This window comes from Chiroxiphia lanceolata, chromosome 5 (genome assembly GCF_009829145.1).
Source record: "Chiroxiphia lanceolata isolate bChiLan1 chromosome 5, bChiLan1.pri, whole genome shotgun sequence".
In the NCBI taxonomy this organism is placed as follows: Eukaryota; Metazoa; Chordata; class Aves; order Passeriformes; family Pipridae; genus Chiroxiphia; species Chiroxiphia lanceolata.
Window position 1 is genome coordinate 52,253,073 of NC_045641.1, and position 25,772 is coordinate 52,278,844.

Below are 25,772 nucleotides of genomic sequence, written 5' to 3' on the forward strand. Positions count from 1 at the left end.
TTAGCAGCACTGAGCTCTGCAGCTGCACACTTCTGCAGGCACCGGCTCTGGTCCCTCCTGGGCAGCAGCCCAGACCTGGTGTGGCTGCCTTTGGTTTTAGGAAGAAAGGCCACAAAGCTTTTAAAAATAAGCATGGCCCTCACCCTGTCATTTAGGGTGGAGGTTTCTGTCCCAGCAATGCTCCCAGCTCTACCAGGGCAGCAGGCATCTTTGCCTCCTCCGACCTCGGGTTGCTGCTGTCAAAGGACCACCATGACCTTTCCTTTTCCCCCACAGGCCGGCCCACAGAGGCCCCTTTACGCCCAGCCCCAGCGTCTGGAAGAAGGGGCCTCATCTCCCTCCCTGGCTGCCACAGGAAATGCGGAGCCTGGAGGTCAGGGGCCAGCTGGCAGCTCCTCCCGTGGAGGCCAAGCAGCCCAACGCTGGGCTTGCATCATGTGGCGTCCGCCAAAGAGGAGGGGAGGGAGGCAGAGCTGTGGAAGGCGGAGGGAGAGGGCCAGGCTCTTCCTGTTTATGTGACTACCAGACCCCCAAGAAAGGGAAAGGACTTGGAAAGCTCATTGCTCTTGGGTGAGCTCCAGCAAGCAACTGTCTGTGGCTCTTAGCCCAGGGATCGCATCTATGGGGCAGGGTGTGACTTCTTCCCAGGGGAAACAGGCATCCAGCTCCAGGGAGGGCTAGAGTTACATTCGTGGGCTTTGAAAACCTCTGGTGTAGAGGGGAGGCTGCAGTTAGCTTCCTGGGAAGCGAGGAACAGCTCCTGCTACACCCCAGGCTTTGATCCTCCTGTGATTTTCTCTGACTTTTGCTGATGTTGGTCTCTGGGATGGTCTGAAGGGCAAAGAGCCACTCAGGCCAAGACGAGGAGGTAGCTGGGTATTTTAGCTTTGGGACAGAGGAATGGGGAGCTCTGGGAGTGCCAGGCATGGAGGGGTGCCTAGGGGAGGGTTACAAATCGCAGCCTGTTCAGCCACAATAGCTCCAGCACAGATCCCATGCAGCAGACAGAAGGGCTGCAAGACCTCACACATTATCTAGGGTCACATCCTGCAGGGCATTTAGTGTGGCCATGGTGGTATGTGGAAGAGGAAACGAGATCCAAGACACTGTGCTCTTGTCTACACCACTGGTACCTAACTGCTCTGGCTTAGGTCATATCTGTACCAAATTTGTTGTGTCTCAGCTTTGGTTTGCAGTCCTTGGCCCACACTAAGCATGGGTTGAGGGGTGCTCTGTGCCACCTCTGACAGATGCCCTGGAGGACACACCATTAGACAACACTTAGAAGAGCAGAGGGGAGTTATAGCCCCTTTGCTGTCCCAGAGGTAAGCCCAGGTCTGGCTCAGTGCAGCAGCAATCTTCAGTCAGCTGTAGGATAAGAATGGCTGGGCCCAGTGTAGGTCACAGAATCATAGAATCACAGAATGGTTTGGGTCGGAAGGGACCTTAAAGTTCACCCAATTCCAACCCCCCTGCCATAGGCAGGGACATCTTCCACTAGACCAGGTTGGTCAGAGCCCCATCCAACACTTCCAAGGATGGGGCATCTACTGCTTCTCTGAGCAAGCTGTTCCAGTGTCTCACCACCCTCACAGCAAAGAATTTCTTCCCTAATCTAAATCTGCCCTCTGTCAGTTTGAAGCTATTCCATGAAAAGGCTTGGGAAAGGCCTCAGCAGTTACGAGTAAGGAGCCCTGGCAGGTTTGCGTGGCAGGAACAGGCACAGCCCTTGGCTCCTCACATTCCTTCCTTTGCAAGGGCTTCAGTTTAAGGCCACGCTGACCCAAAGCGTTTGGGCTTTGCCCAACCACCTTCTTCCCCACGGGGTTGGATGGTGCGGTGGTGCCACCCTATGGCCCTGGAGCAGTGTTACAAGTGCTGGTGGCACTTCGCTGTTCTTTGCCCTTTCCAGACAGGCTTTGTCCTGTTAGCATGAATTCAGCTCTTTTCTCTGTCCATTTCCTGGACAGGTTTGCTCTCCAGTCAAGGGGAAAAGGTTCTGGTGTAGTCCTGACCTACTGAAACCCCAGAGAATTCTCAGCATGCCTCCCTCTCTTGCCACTGCATTGCCCTCCAAGAACAGTCAGGTATTCCTGGGACTAGAAAACCACCAAGCTTGGGCTGGTTTCCCAAACCATGAACTACGAGACCAGGTTCACAGGTGAACCAGGATCTGCTCTCTGACAGTGGCTGCTGGAGCTTTGATGTACTGCAGACTGGAAAGCCAACATGCCTTCCCCCATGCACCACCAACCCGCACCCTCAAAGCTTCAACTATTGCAGCAGAAGGGAGTTTTTTGAGACTTCATTTATGTTATCTGTTGCTTATGGAGCAAATTTGCTGGTAAGTCTGAAAGAGCAGGAGCTTCCTTCCCTGACACATGAATCCTGTCCCTTTCCTTGGTATGGCACATGTTTAGTCTAATGAGTGTTGTGGGATGGTATGACCCCTCCTGCCTCTTCTCCATCAGCATCTGGCCAGTCTCAGCCTGACAGTGACTCAGGGAAGTCTGGCAGCCAAACACCGTGGGGCATGCTTATGTACCAGCCCAGGAGAGGAGCCATATAGGACTTTGATTATCACAGAGACAAGGAAGGGAAGATGGAAGCGGTGTTTTCTATCTATGCTTCTTCCTTTCCTCCTGTTGAAGCTGCATGAGGGACCAGAATAATTTTGAACTAGGCTGAGCAGAGCTCCCAGCTGAGCAGCTAATCCCTTGGTGGCAGTAACAGGATCTTTATTCTCAAGACCTTTTTTCCAGGATAGTGATGAGGTCATGCTGTGATTAATGCTTTGAATGTTGGTTTACATGCAAATCTGCCCCAAAATTTTGTCCTAAAAGGTGGAAAACACTTCTTACTTCATATTTCTGTTTGACGTCCCAGTTTCAAAGGGGGCTCTGTGCAGCACCCAACGGTTGGGTGAGGTTGGTGTGATCACATTGACCTCTGGTGGCTGCAGCCTTGGCGTGCAAGGAGGCACTAAGGAAAACGGGGCGGGTTTGGTGAGCTGCTGCCTGCTGCAGTTGAAATGCCGCTGGGTTTATTGCTTCTCTAGGCCCCAACCCCCATCACCTTGCCTCTTGGACAGTCATTTGTTTTCTTCCCAAATCAGGTGTGATTTACCCATCTTTGTGTGTACATCCTCAGTCCATGTGGTTCTCCTCCCTGAGAAACAAATTCTGCTTGAACATACACCAGTAGAAAACAAAGGCGGGTCCTTTGTTGAAGAGCTGAATTCACTCCTGGTTTCTAAACAGTGTGGGTCACATCTGGAGAGAGCAGACACTGCTCCCCTGTATCACTGTAACCTCTGTGTGTTTAGACCCTTCTTACACAGTGGAGGGCAGACTTTAGTGGTCCTCTTGTGAAGTGTGATGCAGAAGCAGCCAACCAAATTGGATTCACAATGAGCAGTGAGATGGACTCCCAGCTGGCCCATATTCTGAAGACAGAGGGAAAAAAAAGCTGGGACCAATCCAGTAGGGATAATGCTTTAAGAGTAAGGCAACAGCTGCTGAGGTGGCAGCCAAGCACGAGACTTCCAGGCTCAGCCCTGCTGAGTTGGAACCCCTTTGCCAGGGCTAGGTGGGCAGCTTTGGAGTGAGAAAGCTCATCCCAGTAACTCTAATCCCATCATTCTGTTCTAATTCAGGTCTTCCTTGCCACCCTGCACACCTCTGATGCCCTAATGAGGACAGAGATGTGTTGCCAATACCTTACCAAAAAGATCCCACATGCTTTTGCCTCCTGTAGCTCCAGGCAATGGGTGTGTTCCTGTGGTGAGGGGGAGGAATGCTGAAGGAAATATTTGCTTGTTTTGCTATCTCCACACACAGATACATGCATTTCCTTCCTGCTATAAAGGCCACTAATTTTTTTTGAGGGGGGACCTCATTTCTCCTCCCTTCTGCAGTCACCACTGTGAAGGGAATAAACCACTCTCAGTATGCCACAGGAGTCTTAAGTCTGCTATGAAAAGTGTTGAGGAGAAGACAGTCAAAGTCCTTGCAAAGGTTGTTAATATAAATATTGAGTTTGATGAGTGTCATAGGAAAAGGGTTTTTTTCCATGTGCGTTAACTAATCTGGTGTGAAGCAGCGTATGAGCCGATTAGATCAGGCTGGAGTCGATAATTCTGTTTCACAAGTTCTTTTGCATTTTTGGCATTTGTTTTTGTTCCACACAGGAACAGAAACTGTAGAGAGTTTTTTCACTACACCAAATCATGTTGGGACAGCTATTGCAGGGTGGAAGTTATTATTAGGGGGATTATTTCAAACTTGCTTCCTCCAGCTGACTTGGGAAAACACCCTGGAGACCTTAGCAAACCTTCCCCCTAAAACTCCATTGGAAGCTGTAAGTCTTTGCAAATCACCAGGCTGCAAGAAGAACGGCATATTTTTATTAGGAAAAAAAAAGACCAAGCAAGGAATCTTCATCGCTGAAGATGTTCTGCGTAGCTCACATTATGGACACTGTGTGGGTAGGCAGTATCACAGTAAAGATACTGTGCTTCCCAAAACCCAGGGTAAGATTTTACGAAGCATCTAAGCTCAGCATCTGTAGCTGCAGCTTGACCTTTACGCTGACGGCATTTTAGCCACACAATCAGGAATTTACTGAATTCCTTCCCCGCCCTTCCTAAAGCTGTTTCCAGGAGGGGGCAAACAATGCAGTACTGTGGCATACTCAGCCCTGCTCTGAGCAGAACTGGCTCACTCACCTTGGAGGGATCCCACTGACCTCTTAGTGCCATCAGTCAGCCTCACACCGCAAGGTCCTGCAGAAAACCCAACAGCCTGTCACACTCTGTGGGCCATGTGTGCTAAGCCCTTCCTCTGGTGGTGGAAAGGACATGGGGTTCACCATTTGCTAGCTTGTCGTAGGTTTCCTGTGTGAGCTGATGTGGCTTGGAAAGTTTCACCAGTGTGACTATTTTGGATAGGACTTGAAAAAAAGCAACAAACCCAGTCAACAACTCAACAACAAAAAACACACTCAAACACACCAATGTGTGCCAGCACAAAAGTGACTGCTACTGGTAAAGCTATTTTGTGATAAAACTGTGATACCTGGCTGTGAGCCAGGTACAGTCTGATGGGACTGTGTATCTCCAACAAATTGGGTTTGTCTTGTACGACTGCAGCTTCCCTAAAAAGGGTGAGCTTTGCATCTCTGTGCCTCCACACCCTGGCCAAAAAACAGGCATGGAACATATTCTTCCTCTCAGGAACTGTCTGTCTGATCTGTTGGGATCACCTACCCAACAGAGCCTTTAGGCGTGGTCTGCTGGCTCCTAGGGTACCTGCTGAGCTCAGAGACTCTCCATGAAGGAGAATAGCTAGTGGAGCTTGTAAGAAAATAAAGGACATTAGTCATTTAGTCAGTCTAAGGACCTGTCCTTATTGAGGTACCATTCAATTATTGAATTATTTATTTTTTCCTGGACTTGAATATCTGAGATCCTTCTGTGGGCAAGCTAGGGTGAAGATCTTTCTTCAGCAGTTCTTGACGTGGGACCTGCTCTGTCTGATGTCTGAGTGCTCTGAGTCACAAAGCATGGCAGCCATTGCCTGTGGGGTCAGGGTGGGTGGAGGAAGAGGATTTCTTTGTCATTAGCCTTGAGTTTGTCTCTCTCTGTGTGAATGAGAGAAACCAACTCTTGCTTTGGGACTTTTATTAGGATTGGGAAGATCTTATCTTCTATCACCACATAATTCAGGAAATCTTTTCACTAGAGAGGGAGAGAGACTGGGGTTGTTTGTGAGAGAATAACTAGCAGACAAAAATCGACATGGCCTGAGTCAGAGCAGGTTTCCAACAGGCAGCCTTGCTTGTACTTGCTTTTGATCTCTCAGCTGGATGCTTCTGGCTGGAGGTAAGGGCTGGAGAGAGGAGCTGCTAGTGCACTGCTGCTAGTGGTCCTGAGTTAGCATGTGCTCTTTGGGCACAAGCTGTGCAGTGCTGGGCTTACAAGGGAGGGGAAGGGGCTGTTGGGACCCCTTGCAGGGGGGGTGAGTCAACAGAAAATTCATGTGCTCAGGGTGTCAACCAGTGCCTGTTGGGATGGATGCCATTCAAGAGCAGTTTGCTGAGAGCCCCACGTGTGTGCGTGTGCCCGGTGTTTGTTCAATACCTTTGTGTATTTTGCAACAAAAAGGCCATGTGCTTCGTGGCATTGCACAGGTACACTCTCAGTTCTCAGGTGGTGATTTTGCTTGATCTTAGAAAGAACTTAGCAGCACCGGGAAAGGGTCTTGCTAAAGCCTCTCTTCCCTCAAATCACCTTACTGAAGCTGGTGCAGGAGGCCTGTGGGGACCAGAGGGGATGAATCTGCCACTGGCCCTGGAGGAGAAACAAATTAAGAGGTTCAACTTGGGTGCAGCAGGAATCCTTTAGGGAAGAGAGTCCAGTTCATACCTCAAGATTCTTCCAGACTCCCCTAACTTTCATTTCTTCACTTATCTGAAGGAGGAAAGATTTTCATGCCAAGGCGAGGTCTAGAAGCTGCACTGTTGGGGTGCTGAGGGCACCTCCCTTTCAGGAATGTGTTGGCAGGGGCAGGACCAATATAGGGCTCAGCAGTACTCTGGGCTACCCTGTGGGCTGACCCAAAGGCTGGGTGAAATTGGGGAATTCCCCCTTCTTATGAGCTTGACATTGCATTGGGAATTTCTTCCATAGAGCCTGCACTGTCTGTCCTGGCCACTGAGGTCTGACACAGCTGAGAGTGATAAAATAAGAGTGAGATAGGGTTGCTAGAGAAAATTAAAAACACCTTAGCCTCGAAGGGGGAGGCATATGATGTTAGGACTGGCCCATGGTATCCAATTTCATCTCTCCAGAGCCCTCTGTCCCAGTGGTATGCACAGATATGAGCAACTGAGTACATGGCAGATTTGGAGGTTACTCTCTGCAAACTCTTTGGGATGCTGTGTGGACATACAAGTCCATTCAGGCCAGAGAAAGGCTTTCCCGCATCCCACCTCTGGGAAACTCAGTGCTGGGTCAGGCTGGGGGTTACAAGCCTCTGCATGCCCTGGAGTACATCTCCGACACGCTGCCCCAGGGTGCCTCCACTCCCAGTTCCACCCACGGACACAGCTGAGGACTGGAACCAAAATCTAGCCTGTGGGACCTTTTCTTGCCCTGGATCAGGCTTCTTTCCAGCACTCTCAGTTTTTCCCCTTGCTTGGATCCCCCCTCCATCCAGAGCCAGCTCTACACCTGGGGTGACCTGGCTACAATTTCTGGAGCCCTTGAAGCAAAAAAAGCCCCTCTTTACAAACCTCTTTGCAGGAAGAGCTGGGGCGGGGGGGGGGGGGGCTGCACGTTGCCCAGAGAGCCGCCCATCCTACCCGGGCACAGCCCCGACCAAGCCGGTTACCCCCCACTTCTCCCGCCCGTCTGTCGGGAGGTGAGGCCGGGTGAGTTTCGGAAGAGAAGTGGCTAGCGAGCCACATCCTTCCGGGGAGCAGCTCCATCCCCGGGCTGGGGACCAAGGGGGGTCAGAAGGACGGGACACACAGAGAGAAGAACCCTTCCCCGGCTCGCCCAGGTGAGGAGCGGCCGGAGGCTCTCAGAAACCGGGAGTGGCCGACGGGGATCCGCCCCCGCCCCGCCGGTGAGTGCCCCCGCGACCCCCGGTGGGCAGAGGTAGGCTGTCCATAGCCCAGAGGTTTGCCTGTTCCCTCCCAGCCGGCTGGAAGAGGGAGGGAGGGAAAGAGGGTGGGAAAGTGCGGCGGGGTGGGGAGAGCGCTTCAGACACACCTGCCGGGCGGCGAGACGGCGGCGCGGCGCGAAGCGAGGAGCGGAGCGGGAAGCAGCCCTCCCGACGGCGGGAATGGCAGGTAAGGGGCGAGCCTCCGCCCCGGAGCGGGGTCCCGGGGGCGGCGGAGATCCACTGTGCCCCCTCTCCCGCGGAGCCGGCGGCTGTCGCGCCCATCGGCATCGCCCCAGGGCGTGGGTTTCGCGTGGGCTCGGGCTGGGGGTGGGGGTGGTCGGAGGGATGTTTGCGCCACTTTTCCTCTTCCTCGGCCACCTCCTCAGGAATGGCCTCCGGCTCGGCATTTCTCGAACAGCGCCTTCGGAGTGGCGAAAGGGAAGCGCTGCGTCCCTCCGCCCGCCCCGCCGCGGGAGGGGAGCTCCGGGCGGGAAGGGGGGGTACCCCGGGAGCGAGGGGGGTACTGGCTCCTAGAACCTTCTGCCCGCCCCTACCCCCGCCACCCTCCCGCCTCTCCCTGTCCGCCGAGCCTGCCTGCCGAGAAGCTGGTCGCTGCTTCCAGTTTCTTGGAGAAACACTTTGATAGTGATAAATCTGTAGCCAAGAAGCGGAGTTCAAAACAGCGCAACTGTTTTGACAATCTGTGTTGCGTCCCTCCGTTGCGTCCTCCTCCTGCATACTTGTGTCCATGTGGCAAGTGACCCTGTCTCAAATGAGAGTTTAGTTTTTGCAAGAAACGCTGTTTTTGTTCAACCTTGGACAATCCAGAACTGTATCTGTATTTAGGCTCTTAAGCTCTTAGATGCTGGAAATGAGACACTTGAGTATTTTTTGTGGAATCAACGATTCTCTTTTCCTGATGTTCTTCAGCCACCAGACCCCAAGCCTCCTTTGTTTGTATTTGGAGGATTAACTTCTGCACAGTTCTCTCAGCCATCCTCCTTGCTGTGCTACTTGTCTGTCTGAAATAACATGATATTGTCACCACAAGAAGAGAAAAAATCACAACCCCAAAAGCCAAAGAAAAGGACAAATATTGAGACATTTCCTTCCCCCATGCAACATGAACCTCTACACCGCCCCAGCGATGTTTGTGTGCCTAGGGTATGAAAGCTGGATTTGATGCCAGCACCAGAGTGGCAGGTGACTATGCATGCTTTGGAGGAGTGACGGCTTCTAAGTCTCAGCAGATCTTTGCTGTGCTTTGCCTTGACAGCTAAAAGGATTTGTGCTGGCCTGTGAAGCAGATTTTATTTCTCAAGTGAAAATAGATAATACTGGTTGAGCTGATCCACAGCTGGGGAGAGAGCTCCTTGCGCATACCTGCTCCATCACAGCTTGTAGGACTTAATGGAGCAGGTTCATCACGGCTCTAAGGGGTTTCAGCCCATTGACTTGAGGGTCCCTCTTGTTTTATTTGGTTGGCAGAGTGGTTGCCTTGTTGCTATGTATTTTCAGGACTCCATACTGCTATGTGGAAGATATGTGAAAGACATGCTTATGTGATTCCCCCTTGATTCGAATTCTTGTAGCCAAGCTGCTCTTTAGAATGGTGCCCTTGAGAACTTCAATTTGGTCACTGATGCTTGGGGCATACACAGGGCAAATGAATCCCGAGGGATTCATTCCCAAGCCTTTCCAGCCCCACTATGAGAAAGCACGTCCCAGGCTGTGAAAACTCTTGGTCCTGAGAATTTCCCATTCTCAGGGATGGGGAAAAAGGGATGATGTGTGATGGTTGGGGGGAATTTAAGAATGCTTCAGGGATGAAGATGTCATCTTCCCTGGACTTCCTGCAGTAGACTTCCTCCCTTAAGGCACCACTTGCCTTCTGCATATCTAAGGCCCGAGGTGGACACTCGAGATCCTGCTGAACCGATTTGTATGTAAAATGTCTTCCAATGTATGAGTCCCATTTGCAAGACTAACAAATCATTTGCAGAATCATACCTCGACCCATGTTTTCCCATGCCTACTCACACCTTCTGTGCTCCTCCACCATTTCTTGTCATTTTATCCTTTCCTTTTATCCTTCCAGCCGTGGAGAATGCCCCTCTCAGAGCCTGCAGCCTCTCAGAGCAGGAGGAGGAAGAAGACTCCATCTGGGAGAAGATCGAGAGTGCACGACACCAGCTGACCCGCTCCCTGAACCCAGCGAAGCTCACCCCATACCTGCGCCAGTGCCGCGTGATAGATGAGCAGGATGAGGAGGAGGTGCTGAACTCCTGCCGATTCCCTTGCAAGAGCAACCAGACAGGTGGGAGAAGACACAAACTTGCACTTAGTGTGGCCTGGTTTGTGGGAACAACCTGTTTTTGATGCACGGTGAAGGGTACCCAGCATATGGTGGTGGCTTTCTGCTCCCTCCCACTGCTCTGCTACTTCAGCTTTGTTGTTCTCTGAGATGCTCTGCACCCAGACCTCCCTCTCATCCTCTGTGGACCTCCCCCTGCATACACACAGATGAGGGCAGTGCTCTCACCCCATTCTCTCCTCTAGCCAGTCCCATTTTTGTGGATGGAAGTAGAACTGGTAGAGATGCTACTCTCATATCATGAAGCTGGGCTATGCTATGCTGTTTTCTTTCTGTTTTGCACAGAATTCATCCTAACTCCTTCCCTTTTTCCAGGTTACCTGATGGACATCCTTCGGCGCCGTGGAAAGAGAGGCTATGAAGCCTTCCTGGAATCCTTGGAGTTCTACTACCCAGAGCACTACACACGGCTAACGGGGAGGGAACCAGCCCAGCGCTGCTCTATGATCCTGGGTAGGAGCTGGTCTTCTGTTCTCCCTTCAGTTGCTGCTTGCATGGGGAGGGCCAGAAATCTGTGCAGGTGCATGTGCATGTGCCTGTATAAAAACCAGGTTCATGCTACTGGTGTGTGAGGAACCCTTACAGCTCTGTGCTCTGCAACTGTCAGGAAGGGGGCCACATATACAGGTGTGACGGACTGTGGTGCTGTAAGCCTGAGACAACAATGGCTGCAAACTGACAGGAGAGCTTGGCACCTCTTGGTGGAAGACAGTGTTGGACAAATCTGTTTTTTGGGGTTACCCCTGTTTCAGCAACCAGGAACAGATCCTCCTTTGTCTCCCCCCAGATGAAGAAGGCCCCGAGGGACTAACTCAGTTCCTGATGATGGAGGTGAAGAAGGTAAGGGCTCAACGGAAAGAGCACCTGCTGAAGGAACACCAGCTCCAGGTGAAAAACCAGGCTTTGGAGCAAGAGCAGACCCGGCTGGAGCAGCAGCTGAAGGAGCTGCTCAAGGTGCAGGAGCGTTGCCAGCGGCTTAGAGAAGAGTGGGACTCCAACAGTGTGGAGCTGCTGAGGCTGAAGGATGAGAACTACATGATGGCCATGCGCTATGCTCAGCTCTGTGAGGAGAAGAACATGGCCGTGCTGCGAAGCAGGGACCTGCAGCTGGTGGTATGATCCTGAGGAGTGCAAGGGTTGGCAGTGGGAGGTGGTGGGGGTCTGGCGGCTGAGAAGGATGCACACGGATGTCCCCACGTGGTGGCTCATGAGTATGAAGGAGCTGATGGCAGGAGGGACGTGTGTTGGGGCTCATGCCCCTGCTTTTGATGGGAATGTGCCCTGCAGAGAGGCCGAGTCATGGGCACAGTGTGGGAGGCTCACCACCACCCTGGGGCAGCTGGAGATACACCACCAGCTCCTGCCATAGCTGGAGGTATGTTACCTAGAGGAGCCAGAAATAGGGGTGATGCCTTCCCTGGCATCTCTCAGCTTTCAGCCTGGCCACTGGTACCACAAGATGCCCTGTTTGTTCCTTCCTGCACTTGTTGCCCTGTGCTGCCTGCTCTCTCCAGGCGGCACAGGCAGGCAGCTGATTCTGTCGAGCTGTGTGCTTGTATTTACCTTTTCCCTGGGAAAGGGCTTGTGTTTTCCTCTCCCTAGTGAGGATGGTGGCTGTGCAGGCAGCTGTGCTGGGTGCCTGTGTGCTGTCTGGAGCTGCCCAGCCCACCTTGCTGATCTTAGGAGCCTTTTGGCCCAGGCTCCATCCCCTCAGCCGCTCCCCACCGCCTCCTCATCTCTCTCATGACGTTTGTAAGACTCATGCCCTGCATAGCTGAAGGAATTCGTGACACTGCACTCCAGCTGCCAAGCTCTCACCTCCAGCAAACATGCGCCCATTTCCTGCCTGGGCAAGGACAGCCCTACCCTGAACCTATTAATAGCTGACGTTTTTCAGTACTCTGCTGCCTCCTGGCATTCCCCCTACCAGTCTGGGCCTGGACCTCTCACACAGCCTTGTGATTACCTTTCATTCGTTCTGTTCTGCCAGTGCTGGGATCCTCCCTTACCTTTTATCTGGTATTCCTGCCAATGCCAGCTCTCTGGGGCCTCTGTGGAGAAGGGAGGTGAATCACTTGTAGGTAACTTGGGCTGAAGAAATCCCCCTAGAAGCAGGGTTGCAGCCTGCCCTCCCCTCCTGACTCTGGGGTTCAGAAAGGACTGGTTCCCAAAAGTCATTCTAGATCTTTTATGCAGATTTACAGAAGTAATTCAGTTCCTGAATCCCTCCTTGGCAATTTTGGCAGTGCTTCTTGGTGGCTTTGCCCCATTTCCTCTCAAAGCCTTACTCAGATGTAAAACTCCTGTTCTTTGATCAGTCTAATCAGTTATAGGTCTGTGAGGACCTCTCTTCCTCCTAACAGTAACTGACCTCCACTGTCCCCCATGACATGTTGATGGAGGAGTGTGAAAGCAGGCCAGGGTGTGATAATGCCCCTGTGGTACCCTGCAGCCTCTGGCAGCTTGAGCCTCAAACACTTCCCAGGCCAGAAGTGGCCTCCCCACACTGAATAGCCTCCAGTGGATTTTTCTGCTGTGAATTTGTTTCTCAGCTGCTCTAGGAGCCTTTGAGACACTCACAACTGCGGGCCCTGGCAGCGCATCAGAGGTCCCATGTCCACACATAGACTACCATGTCCAAGGTCACTGGGGATGCCCCAGGGTAGCGAGAAAGTTGTTGCACCGAGAGAGGATCCTGAAACTCTTATGTGCTCACGCAAGTACGTTGTTCTCCTTTCCCTGAGGGAAAAGCTTTTTTGTGCAGCTGTTCTGTTAACCCTGGCCCAGCAGTAGGATACTGCTTCACATAGTTGCCCAGCCTTTGCTTTACTCACCTCTAGGCCTGTTTTCTGCCCAGCACCTTCTCTGCTGCACTCTCCCACTAAGGCAGAGGTGCAGGGCTGTGTGTGTCAGACCGTGTTTCTTCCCTGGGTTGCAGGTGGACCAGCTGAAATGCAAAGTCTCCAGCCTAGAGGAGGAGTGCAGCCTGCTGCGGAAACAGGCATCCGCACCACCCCAGCGGGAGGCGGAGGAGCAGGGCCACCCCGACACCGTGTCTGAGCTGTGGGCTGAGAACCAGCGCCTCACGGCATCGCTGCAGGAGCTGCAGGGCATGTTGCAGGTACCTGGCAGGGCAGGGCAGGCTCTAGGTCACCTCCTTTCCCGGGCCACCCCCTGTGCTGGTTACATAGGCACTGGAAAGAGGGGGAAATCATTATTTTGGACTGACTTGTCCTGTCCTCTGAGCATATTGCTTGGCTGTGGTGGCTGCCATTGCTTCCGGGTCTGGGTAGTGATGGGTCCTTGTTTCCAGCCCTGTAACTCTTGGATGTGCTCACAGGTGTGACTTAGCGCCTTGGAGTGCACAGTAGATCAATGCAGGAGTGATGATGGCAGTTGTGCCAATCCTCCAGTCATTGCCCTGGTCTGGTACTCCCTTGGTGCTTGTGGTGCAGTGACAGTGCCTTCTCACCTTCTAGACACCCGGTGAGGGTCCAGTGCCAGGCTCTGAGCAGATCCTGCTGGATATCCTGGAGCATGACTGGAAGGAAGCCCAAGACGACCGGCAGGATCTCTGTCAGAAACTCAACTCCCTGCAGAATGAGCTGCAGTGGGCTGAAGAGCTGAGGGATAAGGTAGAGCATCCATCACTGCCCCCATCACCATTCCCCGTCCTTGCACACCTAACAGGGCCTGGAAGAGAGGGAAGGGAGGGGGCTGTGAAGCCACAGCAGTCACTTTCAGGAGAGCTAATGCTTGCTGCTTGCTGTTACCAGTACCTACAGGAGGTGGAAGATCTGCAGCTGAAATACCGGACGTTGCAGAAGGACTGTGATCTCTACAAGCATCGTATGAACACAGTGCTCCTGCAGCTGGAGGAGATCGAAAAAGAGCGGGACCAGGTAAATTGCTTTCCATCTCCCAGCACGGCATTTGTCTCTGCTCTGGATACCCTTTCCTTCTCCAGTGAATCTTGTCCATCCGTGCCAGGGTGGGAGTTCTCTGCCTTTTCTCACTCTAGCTCCTTGCAGGCAATCCAGAGCCGTGATGGGGTACAGCTACAATATTCCCAGAGCCTGATTGAGAAGGACCAGTACCGCAAACGTGTGCGGGCCCTGGAGGAGGAGCGGGATGAACTCCTAAGCAAGCTAAGCCAGGCAGAAGGGCTGAACAGCACGCTGGAGGCACAGCTGCAGCGATGCCAAGGCAGCCGCATCCTGGGCAAGGTGAGGGTGGCTAGAAAGAAGAGGGAAGAGAGAAGGCAGAGGGGTCAGAACTCATTTCTGGGGGATATAATGGGATGATGGAGTCCCTTCTCTCCCAGATGTGCAGCTCTTCCTACTCCCTCTGCTCCAACCTCAGCAGCACCTGGAGTCTCATAGACAACACTACGACTGGGCTCATGGATGCTCTGGGGACTTCTGTTACTCCATTCCCAGGGGATTCAGCTGTTCAGAGCATGGTGAGTGCTTGGCTGTGAGAGGCTGACCCTCAGCATGAAGGCAGCGGAGACCCACACTACTCAGGAGGGGCATTTGGAGTGGGTTCTTCATGGGGCTGTGACTTGGTGGGAGGCTGGGCGTGGGATCATATGTAAGGCATGAACCGATCTAGCTTGTAAAGCTTTGCTCTCTCAGTCTCTGACAAACTGGCCTATGCTGCAAAGTGTGCAGTGCTCAGCTGAGTGGGGAAGAGGGGGAAGGAAAACTCTCTTTGTCCTGTATGACATGCTAGAAATCAACAGCCTTATGTAATATATTATCCTCCCCAAAATACTGTTTAATCTATGCATTCTTGGGGAGAAATCCAAGCTCTTTTGAATCCTGTAGCAACATCACGTATTTAAGAGAGTCAGGTTCTTTCCTTTGACTCCTTGAACTATCATCCTAGAGCACCCAAAAATGGGCAGTCCCACAGGTTACTCACACCTCTAGGTGCTCAGTGGCTAGAAGTGATAAGGGCAAGATTAGATATTCTCTTCATCTGCTACTGCTCGCACAGCTTGTACATTGCAAAAAGATGGGGATGCAGAGCCATGGATCTCTATCTGAGCTATCTGCTTGGGAAAACAAAGTGTCTCTGGGAGTTTGGAAGGATGTAGGTTATCCCTAAAGATGGATGTGGTATCTGAGGAGCTGTTTGCAACCTGGCCTGATGGGAGGGGAGAGTTGGTGCTGGGTTGATGTTAGCAAGCATCTCTCTTTCGCTCTGCCCAAGGACGTGACTCCTGAGAGTGAGAAGGATATCAACCGCCTTTCCACCTTCCCCTTCCCTCCTTGCGTTGGCTCCATCCTCCGTCGGCAGCGGGAAGATAGGTGCATGCCCTACAAAAGGTGATTGCTGGGAGCTACTGGAGTCTGGGTCTCCTCTGTGGGGTTTGTGGGGGCCAGGGAGAGCTGCCTGGCACGGTTAGGAGATATCCTGGAGTGGGAACTGAGAGTGGGAAGGCTGGCTAGGAGCTGTGTGCTGGCTGTGGGGGTGCTTGTAGGCGGCGGGGGAGTCTGTGGAGGTGGGATTGAGAACAGAATGCAAACAGGCTTTGGAAAAGCTGCGGCCTTACAGATCCATTTTGTGTTTCCTTTGTAGCTTGTCCTGTGGCTCATTTAGCAGCATCGAAGATGGAACAGGTACCAGGGTGGGGGCTTTCCACAAAGGGGTTAGCTAAAAAGAAGTGGTAGCTGTGGGGAGAGAGGTTGGACAACTGACCCTCCCTCACACCTTTGTGCAGCTCAGTGTGAGGGCTCTGCAGTTGTAGCAGGGTGCTATGGACCCACACACCCCCCCATGCCTTGTTAGGCACAGCAGCTGGAAAAGCTGGCTTTTCCTCTGCAGAGCAGGTAGCTATGCGTATCAGCTCTGTTTTATTCATCGAAAGCTGTGTTGGTGGTGTGGATTTGGGGGAGTAGGTAACAGGAGAGGTAAATGCCCTTGCCCTGGGTTGTTATTGGATATTCCCTTTGTCTGCTACTGCCTGGGTGATGGGTTGTAAATCTTCTGGAGTGAAGCTCCTGATGCTGGCAGGTCCTATGGTGGGCACTGGTGGCTGATCTCTGGGCACATCCAGGTGGCCCAGGCTGCTGTTGCCTTCTGACCAAAATGCTGACAAAGGGAATGAAGATTTGCTTGTTGGAAAGCCCTTCCCATGAGAGTGACTGTTCAAAGCCTCCCTGCAGCCTCAATTTTCCAGTCAGATGCTAGAAAACAGCCAGGAGATGGTGACAGATCCTTGCCACCCTGAGAACATTAGCTCCCTGCAATGTTAGGAGAGGTGATATGCTCCCTCTCTCCCTTTTGCTCTTTCCTAGGCAGCAGTTTTGCTAGCACCTTGCTCGGGGCCTCCTCCTCTTCTTCCAGCAGCAACTACACCAGGGTGAAGTCTGAGATCTGCTTGTCCACGCTTCCCAGCCGCAAGGAGGTCACCAGGAGGTGACTGCTGCTCTCTAACCTAGGCACGCTGTGCCAGCTGCTTGAAGGGACATTTTGTGGTGTCAGGAGACCATGCCTGGGAGACCCTTCCTTTCTGCCTCTCCCCTTGCGGGCTCTTTCTCACTAGTAAGAGAGGAGAGAAATGAAGACCCTACAGTCCTTGCTTCCTAGCAGGACTTCAATTTCTTGTACTGTCCCGTTTGTTATGGCAGGGGTGTGGGGATGTTGCCCTGGGCTGGACATGCATATGTCTAGGTAGGGAAAGGACCATGAGGGCCCAGCTTGGCTTCAGTGTTGGGGCTGGTGGGATGGAAAGGGCTGTGTGGGTTTGTAAGCTCTGGTGCACTGTGAGTCATGAGCTCTACACTGCAGTAAATACCAGGTAGCTGGACACAAGGCATGGGGGACTGGTTCTTAGAAAAGGCAGTAAACTTCAGTTGCCAGACTTGGCATTTCTCCTTGCCAGGTCACTGGTGGTACAGCTCACTAGTGTGGGTCACCCCAGCAACCTTTCACCCCAGGAGAAGAGGCTTGGATCAGACATCTCCATCCTTGGAGGGAACAGGACAGGGATTTATGTCCAGTGGGTCAAGCCAGGCTCACGGGTCATGGATGCAGGACTCAGGGAAGGGTGCCGGCTTATTGAGGTGAGTCTGGGAAGGGCTAACTTTGTGGGTTTGCACGGCACCTGGGATGTTGCGAGGGGTGTGAAGTGATCCCCAGTGCAAGCTGACCTCTACCCAACTTTAAGTCCACCTCCATTTCTCTTGTTTCCCAGGACTGTTCCCTGCCTAGAGCTTTATACAGCACAAACACCCATCCAGGTCTCATGGCACTCAAGTGTACCTGTGCATATAAAAATGCTGAGACCTTCTGAAACACTTCCTTGAGCTGTGGGTGGGGAGAAACAAAAAGGAGTCACACGATTAAGATGTGTGTGTCCCTGGAGTTGTCTTTCACCTTTTAGGTTTTCAGAGCAGTTCGCATCCTGCACATGCCCATTGCAAAGCAATCAATTTTGGAGCACGATCTCTCAGACCTTTGTGACCCTCCTGAGCTACAGAGAATAATTGTTCTGAAGAAAACTCCTGGAGGGAAGGAAGGGCATTTGTTTTGCTAAGAATGACACCACTTGAAATACAGCTACACTGCTTGAGTTAATATCCCACCTGTAACTGAAAACAAACCAGTGCTCCTGCTCCCACACGCATTCACGCACACGCGTTTCCATTCATGGCAGTCCAGCATCCAGACTGGGTAGTGGCCGACAGCAGGTATTTCAGAGGCAGAAGAGGGAGCCAGAGGCAGACTGAGGATGCCTTGCCCTCGGGTGTAGCTTTTCCCAGACCGGTCTTACTCTGTAACATTTCTTGTGTAACCCTGATGGGTGAGGAAGCTTGGGGGGAGCCTGCTCTTCCAGACCTTATGATTAACAGCATTGGGTCCTTGCTAGCTGAGGGTGCCATCGCTGAAGGAAGAGGTGCTTTCCCTGGAGAACTGCACACGGGAGGTTGCCTACCTGAGCCTGCTGCACTGGGATGAGCCCTCTAGTCTCATCTTTCAGCTGGACCTGGAAGGTAAGGTGCTAGCAGATGGGTCTCCTTTGAGCCTGAGCTCTCTGCCTCCCCTTCTAGATCTTCCACCCAGCCCTGGAGATAAATCTCAGTTATTCTCTCTCCTCTCCTGTTTGGTCCTAGGCCACCATGTCTGACACGGGTTGGCCGTAGCTCCAGTAGCTTTCCCTGTCTGGTGTGACTTGTGCATCCTCTGAGTTACGGGATGGAGGTACAGACCTTCTGTCTGTTTGCCTCCTCTGCACCCCCCCACCCCAATCCTTAGTGTCACAACTGTGCTGGGGACTGGCCTATCTTATTGCTGATGGTTGTCTCCTGTGTCACCACCTGTGGTGACCCATGTTTTGTGCTCCAGGATACCAGCCTCTGCGAGAAGCCCTGGAAGAAGGGAAGAAGTTTTCTGGAGACTCGTTCTACGTACGCACCAACCTGTCCCTCCTGGAGCCATCAGACCCGTATGCACTGTGTGTGAAGTGTCGGGAGATCCTCCATGTCACGGACACCATGCACAAAGGGCGTCTGGAGTGGTACTGCTCGCGTGTTGATCCCTTGACCATGCGGGACCTGGACAAGGGGACAGTGCCCAACTACAGCAGGTAACTAGGGTGAGGAGGAAGGCAGGGGGTACCTGCTCCATTTATCTGTGGTGAGCATCCCCTAACAGTCATGAGGAGTGCAGACTGGCCTCTCAATGGTGTGGGATGCCCAAGCCTTGCATGGGGACCAGCGTGGTAGTGTTTGGGAGCCCTTGAGAGACCGGGAGGTTGAATGATATGCCTATGCTTCAGCAGGTCTATAGGGCCGGTGAAGAAGATCACAGCAGGCTATGGTCCCTAGGGCCTTTGGAGTTGCTTGAGTGCAAGCTCTCTGTCTTTTCAGGGCTCACCAGCTTTTGAAGATCCAGGAGAAGGGCCAGATGCCTGGGCAGCAGAGAGGCCACAGAAATAACGTAAGCCAAAGAAGCAGGCAATGAAAGCCATGTGTGTGCTCATAGCCATCCCACCACCTCAGCATGCAATCTGCCCCACTCTTTTGGTAAAGCAACCCATACAGAGGTGGCAGATGGGTTAGAAAGCAAAGCAGGGGCTTATAGCCCAGGCAGTGTTACTGCTCTGTGGCTGCTTTTCTACCACTTCCCCACATCTCAGGCTGAACCCAATGGGCAGCAGATCCAAGCCCATACTTTTTGTAAGAGTGCTCCATCCTTTTTGCCAGAGGGTGTTCTACAGCCAGTTCTGTGTGTGTGTGTGTGTGAAAAGATCAATGTTCTCAGCCTTATGCTCTTCACTTTCTCCTCAGCTAAAGAAACGGGCCTTGGACCAACTGCGCTTGGTGAAATCCAAACCACAGAGGAGCCCAGAACAGCCCCCTCAGCAGCTGTGGCTGGACCCCTGCTCAGGTGAGCTGTTAGCCCTGCACCTGCCCTGTCATTCTTGGAGACCCAGTTGTGCCCTGTGGGCACTGAAGGGACACTGGCATCTGAGATGCCTCAGTCTTTCTGCCCAGGATCCCTCTTATAACTCTGCTAATGGAATTTTGAGAAGTTTATGCATATTTAAAGTCTCTGCCCCTTTCCTCTGGTTTTCTGGGGCTTTCCATTGCTGCTGTCATTCTTGGGGTCATCTAACTTTTTATGGAGAATAAACTGGTGTGTAACTCAAGGGAGTCCCAGGAAATGGGCAGAGGATCCACATCTAGGGTATCTGCCCATGAGCAAATGTTGTAACTGGGGTAGGATCTTTCCTGGGGTGTGAGATGGTTGGTAGGTACCTACATAATTCAAGATGAGGGGGTGGCACAGGAAGAATGGGATGATCTGTAGGCTCATTCTCACCTTTGGCTTTCTCTTCTTCGCTCCTGTCTGCCAGACCCAGACATGAACCTGAAGCCTTACAGCCTGGTGCGCCCTGTGGTGGTCAAGGCACCCCGTCCTGTGGTGCTGTCACCAAACTGCATTGTACCACGGCTCATCAGGAACCTGCTGGACTTGCCCACCTCTCGCCTGGACTTCCATGTGTGCCCAGCAGGTAGGCACAAATGAGTGGTTGGCACATCCAGGGCTGTTTTAGTAGCCTGTGGCTGAATGAGGTAAAGAACGAGAGTCTCCTACCTCCAAAGCCTACTTTCCCTTTTTTTCTCCTGCCACTTTTTAGCCATACAGTGGGAAGCTAAGATGTTGCCCAAAGAAGACAACTCCCTCTTTCCTTCTTGCTCCTCACTTCTTCATTGCTCTCCTTTCCCAGTGTTTTGAGTTCTTCCTTTGCCAACTGCAGGACTGAAAAATGGGCCAGTATATTTTTTGGAGGGGTGATTATGAAGGTACTGAAAAATCTCTGTTTTGCTGAAAAAGCATGGCTCTGAAAATTTTGGCCACTGGACTTCTTAGCTGAGTGAGTTGGCCATGTATCCCGTCCTGCTGAGCCCTCTGCAGGGTCCCCCTCACATTGCATGGGGACCTGCTTTGATGCCTTTACTGCAGATGGGAATTTACACTGAGGGTGAAAACCATCCCCCCCTGCCAGTTTTGCCTGCTTCATGGGAAGGAAAGTAATCTATGAGACCCAAGCCATATCTCTTTTCTTTGCTGCCTCTGTTTTCCTTTGAAGAACTCCTCAGCCAGCTGATCTTCCACAGGAGCCTGCTGCCTGCAAAGGAAACAGGGCTTTGCAGGATCCATGTCTACCTAGGAAGTACATGTGCCACCAGCCAGAGGTAGCAGAGGATGCCCGGCCAGCCTGGGCCTTGGGATAACTGAAACGTGCTCTGTACCCAGTTCCAAACATGCCTTCTCCTAAATATATCACTTTATTTCTATCTTAGGAATGAGCAGCTCCTAAAAGCCTTATTATATTCCCTCCTTGTGTTTCCGTGGCAGTGTGAGCAGCTGCCTAGAGCAGCATGGTCAGCAGGTAAAGCCCAGCACCTGCTTCAGCCACACTGGGCTGCAGAGCCTGTGGCTCCCAAGCCAGGTGTGCATTGTGTCAGCTTCTGTTGTGAGTTACTGCATCTGGCAGTCATTGCTTTGACCACACTGCAGCTTGCTGTACTGCCAGCTCTGCCTGCAGTTCTCTGTCTCAGCATCACCTCTGCTGCTCTCCTGCCTGGCGCTGGCTCGGCTGCTGGGTGCTCTCCCTCTGCCTCTGAGCAGGGGAAGTGGCTCAGGCTGCCACCAGCAAAAGGAGGTTCAACTTGCTCCCCATCTTCCTCCTACTCTCCATGCCCGGATGCACATTCCTCTTACCTCCCCACAGCTGTGCTACTCACTGGAGCCATCTATGAGGCCATGTAGCTCTCAAATCCTGCAGAAAAACTAACTGGCAAAAGAGAGTGGTTATTTTTCTGCCATACACTGTTGGGAGGCTTGGGATGGTGAAGCAGTGGGGAGGAGGGTGGATAATGTCCGTGAGCCAGCTTAGGCTGCTGTGGTGCAACACAAGGTGCTACTCTTGCCATGAAAGGTGTCTTCAGCTGTGATATCTTGTTTGTTCCATACCAGAAAGCTGCAGAAGATCCATGCCAGCACATAATGTTGTATAATTAGACTTGCTCTCCAGAATCCATAAACACCGGACTCAGTAAGCACCTGCTCAGCAGCAAACGTGCAGGATCAGAGGTAGAAAGTATTGCAAGACTGACGTCTCCCTTTTCATATCTCCTCTTGGCTCGCAGAGAAGCTGGCAGGAGGAGATCCCAGCGCTACCCATGCTCAGGAGTACTCTGTGTCTAGAACTGCCCCGCAGGACCCAAGGGAGAGCTGGCAAATCCGCACGATCCGGGAGGCGATGGAGAAGGTGATTAGCTTTTTGTCTGCAGAGAGAGAGCTAGGATGGGGCACCTCATTCAGATTGGAGAAGAGGAGAACAGGGGAAGAGGGAGAGTGGTGTAGTGATAGAGAAGGAGCTGCTTGCTTGGGGGCTGTGTAATTTGGAGAGTGTTTTAGATCCAGGTGCTGTGGAGTTGTGGAGCAGCAGATACGGACATTTCCTTCCCTGAGTCTCTGATGAGCTCAGATAAAATAAATGGCAAATGAGGATTCGTGGGGGAGGTGGTGGGACATGCCATATGCAGAAATGACCTGCCTGCTCTCACATTCCTCATCTTCACCAAAGTGGCAATAGCTCTGCTCAGGGCAGACAGAGAAGTGTGAGGCTGTGGGTGACAGCGATGACAAAGGGGATGTGAAGATGGGCTGTGGCTGAGAGAGGGGTCCGGTGGGCTCTTGGGCCAGGTTGGCAGTGATGGAATGGGCGACCCTGCTCTTTAATTCTCCCCTTCCCGCTTGATAGTGTCCATAAATCTCACTTTTAATGGAATTAGTATTGGAAAAGCAATGATATTACACAGTATGGGGTTTGATTTAATGTAACTGTCAGGGGCTGGGGTTATTTTTTCTCCATTTAAATCAGTAAATCTATTCAATTTCCCTTCCAGAATAAACACTGCCTGCTACAGCTGGGAGTTCAGGGTGTGAGGGATCTAATTAAAAGTGAAATATACCCCATCGTTATCCATGTCGAGGTCACTGAGAAGAACGTTAGAGGACTCAGGTAAGAAAAGACAGAGTGGCATGGATGAAGGGTATCACGGGAGGAGAGATGTCCAGAGGCTTGGCTCTGTTCAGAGGGAGAACAAGGACCAGGTGAGAGCACTTGATATGTGTGTTGGGGTTGGCTGCTATGAGGGGAGTAAAGGCAGGAAAACTGGCTTTTTGTACATGTCAGGGAGTTCCTGGGTGGTTTTGTCACCCCATCTCTCTGTGCCAAGGGTAACATTTGTCCCTGTGTTTTCCCCAGGAGCTTGCTGGATAAGGCGGGCCAGCGGGACTCTGAGGTGCTGAAGGTGTGCCGTGGTGTGGAGCAGGCTCTCCACACTCTGCCGTGCTCCTGGGCCCGTGTGGAGCCCCATGCCTGGACCCATGCTGAGGAGCTGCCTAAGGTTGTTCGTGGATGCATCTTTCAGGAGCAAACCCGCCCGCTGTGGATTGAGGAGGGCAATGACTGAGCTAGGGATAGCAGAGCGGGTACTGCCAGCTACTGTCCCTAAGAGCTGTTCTTGGAGGTCCCTGCCTCCCTGAGCCCCTCCAGGTAGTGTGTTCTTCCCCCCCAAGGGGATGCTGGCAGCAAAGGCCCCCAAGGGTAGCCTTTCTGGTCCCCTTGAGGGCCACCAAGAACTGGGAAGTAACATGTACTGCCTCCCCCATCTGAGCCTTCTGTATTTTATTGGAGAGATGTCTTCTGCCATCACGGTGGAAGCCGCCTTCCTGGGCTGCTCCCCATTACCTTGGGCTGCCCTTGTCTCTGGTACGTGGTCAGATGACAGATAGGGAACGCAGGGGAAAAGCGTGGGATCAGGCTGTGTAGGAGCATCTCTCACACACATTTGAAGTCCTTCTCCCATCGCCACCATCTCCCCTGCCCTGTGGCACCGTGTGCTCTGCCTCCCCTCTTCCCCTGTCTACCTCACCTCTGGCCCCAGGGCACAGGGAGCCTGGCTTATATGCCTGTGCCTCACTGCGGCTGGAGTGACACTAAGATTGCAACAAACCCTCGTTTTATAGGAGCTGTACTCTTTATTGCTTGTAAATTATTAATGGAGCCTTTTATTGGCAAACCGTGTGTAAAGGAGAATTAAATACCATTCATAATGGGAATGGGTGGCAGGCTGTGGGCTTGTGTGTTACTGGGAAGGTATGGTCGATGCACAGTGGAATATTTTTCTTCTCCATTAGGCCAGCCCTTTAGGGGAAGGAGGGAGCACTGAATCTGCTGTGGTAGGGCAGCAAGAGGTGTGGGTAGAGGACAGGCTAAGTGTGCCACAGACTAAGTCCCCTCTCTTTTCTACTTACTCCCTGGCATTCAGTCCCTTGCCTCTCCCCAGTGCTGATGTTGGCCAGGTTACTTTAGAAAAGTCAGAGAAAAGCTCACTTGATGTGTCTGGCTGAGTCCCTAGAGGTTCACATCCCTCCATGCCCTGATTAGTGTTAAGTGACAAGCCAGTTACCTCATCCTCCTGGGGGACAACAGGGAGACTGAGCCCAGCCAGGCTGCTAAGAGAAGGGGGGATGGTGTCCCTGAAAGAGGTGGTTCTCACCTTAACATAGGGCCAAGCATGGGTTCAGACTCTGGCAGAGGGAAGACAGAGGGTTTGGGTAGCTGCAGCAGTGCTCACCTATGATTCCTGACCAATTGCCATTATCAGACCCACTGGGGGAAAGGGGTGCCGGGATACCCATGCCGTGGAGAGGTGGTGGTAGGTGGTCTTTCCTGAGGCATGTAAGAAGAAAATGAAATCTGTGGCTCTGTGAGACTTCATGGGGCACGTGGTCAGGCAGAGAGCTGGGTCCACTGATTCTGAGGTTAATGGGAGAAGATGGGCAACCAGCACCACAGTCAAGTCCTCTCTGTGTCCTCCTTGCCCCTGTGATTTGGCACTGCTAGTGCCATGCACTTTTGAAGCTCTGAGCAAAGATTAACTTGCTGATGTTCACGAGTCCCCTGTGAGGTGTTATTTCAGGCTCTAAACCAGTTGCCTGTGTCTTTTATGAGGACGACAGTGAAGGGGGGAGGAAAGAAAACGAAGATTTTAACTTGCAGTCACTAAAATGTAGAGCAAAATCCTAGGTCTGCCCTGGAGCCATGCAACTCTCCTCTCAGGGAAGGGGGAACTGGCATACACATAGCTCCAGATGAAAGCTCCCAAGTGCCACCCACTCCAGGGGATGCAGCCTGAGCATCCCAGCACAGCCAGCCCCCTGGGAGGGTACTTGCCCTGCGGGCAAACAAAGTGGGACTCTTGTTGAGCTGATGAGAAGACAAGTCCCAAAACAAGTTCTCATCCATCCTGTCATGGGTTTGGAGATTAGAATTTGCAACTTTGCAGGAAAAAACATAGTGCTTGAGTATCCAGGAAAAACACTCTGTATGAGGCACTGACTCAGGGCTTGAAAATTCCAACTGCCCTTGCTGTCACTGAGAGCCAGCCCCAGCCCTATGGCCTAGGCTGAAGGTGGTAAAAAGCCAGCCCTCCCATTTTGGGCAGTCAGGCTGTGCTCCCAGCTTAGCACTTGCTGGTGCCCAAAGAAACATGTCCCCCAGCACCTCCCTGGGCCATCAGCTGGAGGGAAAGGGAGGCAAAAGAAGGTTGCTGGGAGGCAGGTTGGCACTGCTCAGGTAGCTGAGCAGCAGGAGGCACTGCCTTGCCTGCTTCCAGGCTTCTTCCAGGCTCTCTTTATCCAATTTGTCTTCCCCGAGGCTTTCAAAATCCAGCTTTAATTTGTTCTGGACACAGGTGAGAAGCGGGGCAGAGGGCTCCAAGGCAAACATAAATGCCTTCCCACTGCCCTGCACGCCCCAGCCCACCTTCTTTGTACCTTTGGGGGGGGTGGCTGCCTGCTTGGAGGAATGAGTCATGGGTTAGGTAACAGGCAGACTGCAATTAGCAGCCCTGGGCACCAACTACCAGCTGTAACAGTTTTGTGCAAGCCCCTGTAAAGAGTCACCAAGAACACCATTTTTCCCTCCAGGGAGGGAATCAGCATGGCATCATGTGTGTCACCCTGGGAAGTCACCAGCCCTGTCCACGCCGGCCCCCTGTCCCAGCAGAGCTTTCTGGCACCATGCTCTGTACAAGGTAGCTTTGAATTATATTTGTAACATCTTCTGGGGACATCACTAAGGCTCCTCTGCCTCTGTCCCATCCTTCCCTCCCAGATGATCTCCTAAGCCAGGTTGG

The 25,772-nt window shown here is 52.4% G+C and overlaps 1 protein-coding gene across 3 annotated transcripts; it reads left to right on the top strand.

Annotated features, from left to right (window-relative positions):
- Positions 1-7,772: 7,772 nt before the first annotated feature.
- Positions 7,773-23,758, top strand: CARD10 (caspase recruitment domain family member 10). Of its 3 annotated transcripts, none has more exons than XM_032687635.1 (21): positions 7,773-7,854; positions 9,766-9,984; positions 10,357-10,494; positions 10,829-11,154; positions 12,980-13,162; positions 13,521-13,676; positions 13,818-13,943; positions 14,073-14,267; positions 14,366-14,503; positions 15,259-15,374; positions 15,628-15,668; positions 16,347-16,467; positions 16,934-17,114; positions 17,921-18,044; positions 18,397-18,637; positions 18,921-18,990; positions 19,341-19,440; positions 19,910-20,068; positions 21,711-21,832; positions 22,473-22,588; positions 22,835-23,758. In XM_032687635.1, the coding sequence occupies exons 1-21, from the start codon at positions 7,848-7,850 to the stop codon at positions 23,040-23,042; spliced, it is 3,087 nt and encodes a 1,028-aa protein (XP_032543526.1). In that variant the 5' UTR covers positions 7,773-7,847; the 3' UTR covers positions 23,043-23,758. The 3 variants fall into 3 exon arrangements, with proteins under 3 accessions (XP_032543526.1, XP_032543527.1, XP_032543525.1); XM_032687636.1 differs by having other exon boundaries at positions 19,347-19,440; XM_032687634.1 differs by lacking the exon at positions 7,773-7,854 and having other exon boundaries at positions 9,696-9,984.
- Positions 23,759-25,772: the final 2,014 nt, after the last annotated feature.

Bases quoted from the DNA above. Each gene is read 5' to 3' on its own strand.
- CARD10 (XM_032687634.1), top strand. From the start codon at position 9,696: ATGCCTACTCACACCTTCTGTGCTCCTCCACCATTTCTTGTCATTTTA. The intron at 13,677-13,817 runs GTAGAGCATCCA...TGCTGTTACCAG, and splicing joins CTGAAGAGCTGAGGGATAAG to TACCTACAGGAGGTGGAAGA. The intron at 18,991-19,340 runs GTAAGCCAAAGA...CTTTCTCCTCAG, and splicing joins AGAGAGGCCACAGAAATAAC to CTAAAGAAACGGGCCTTGGA.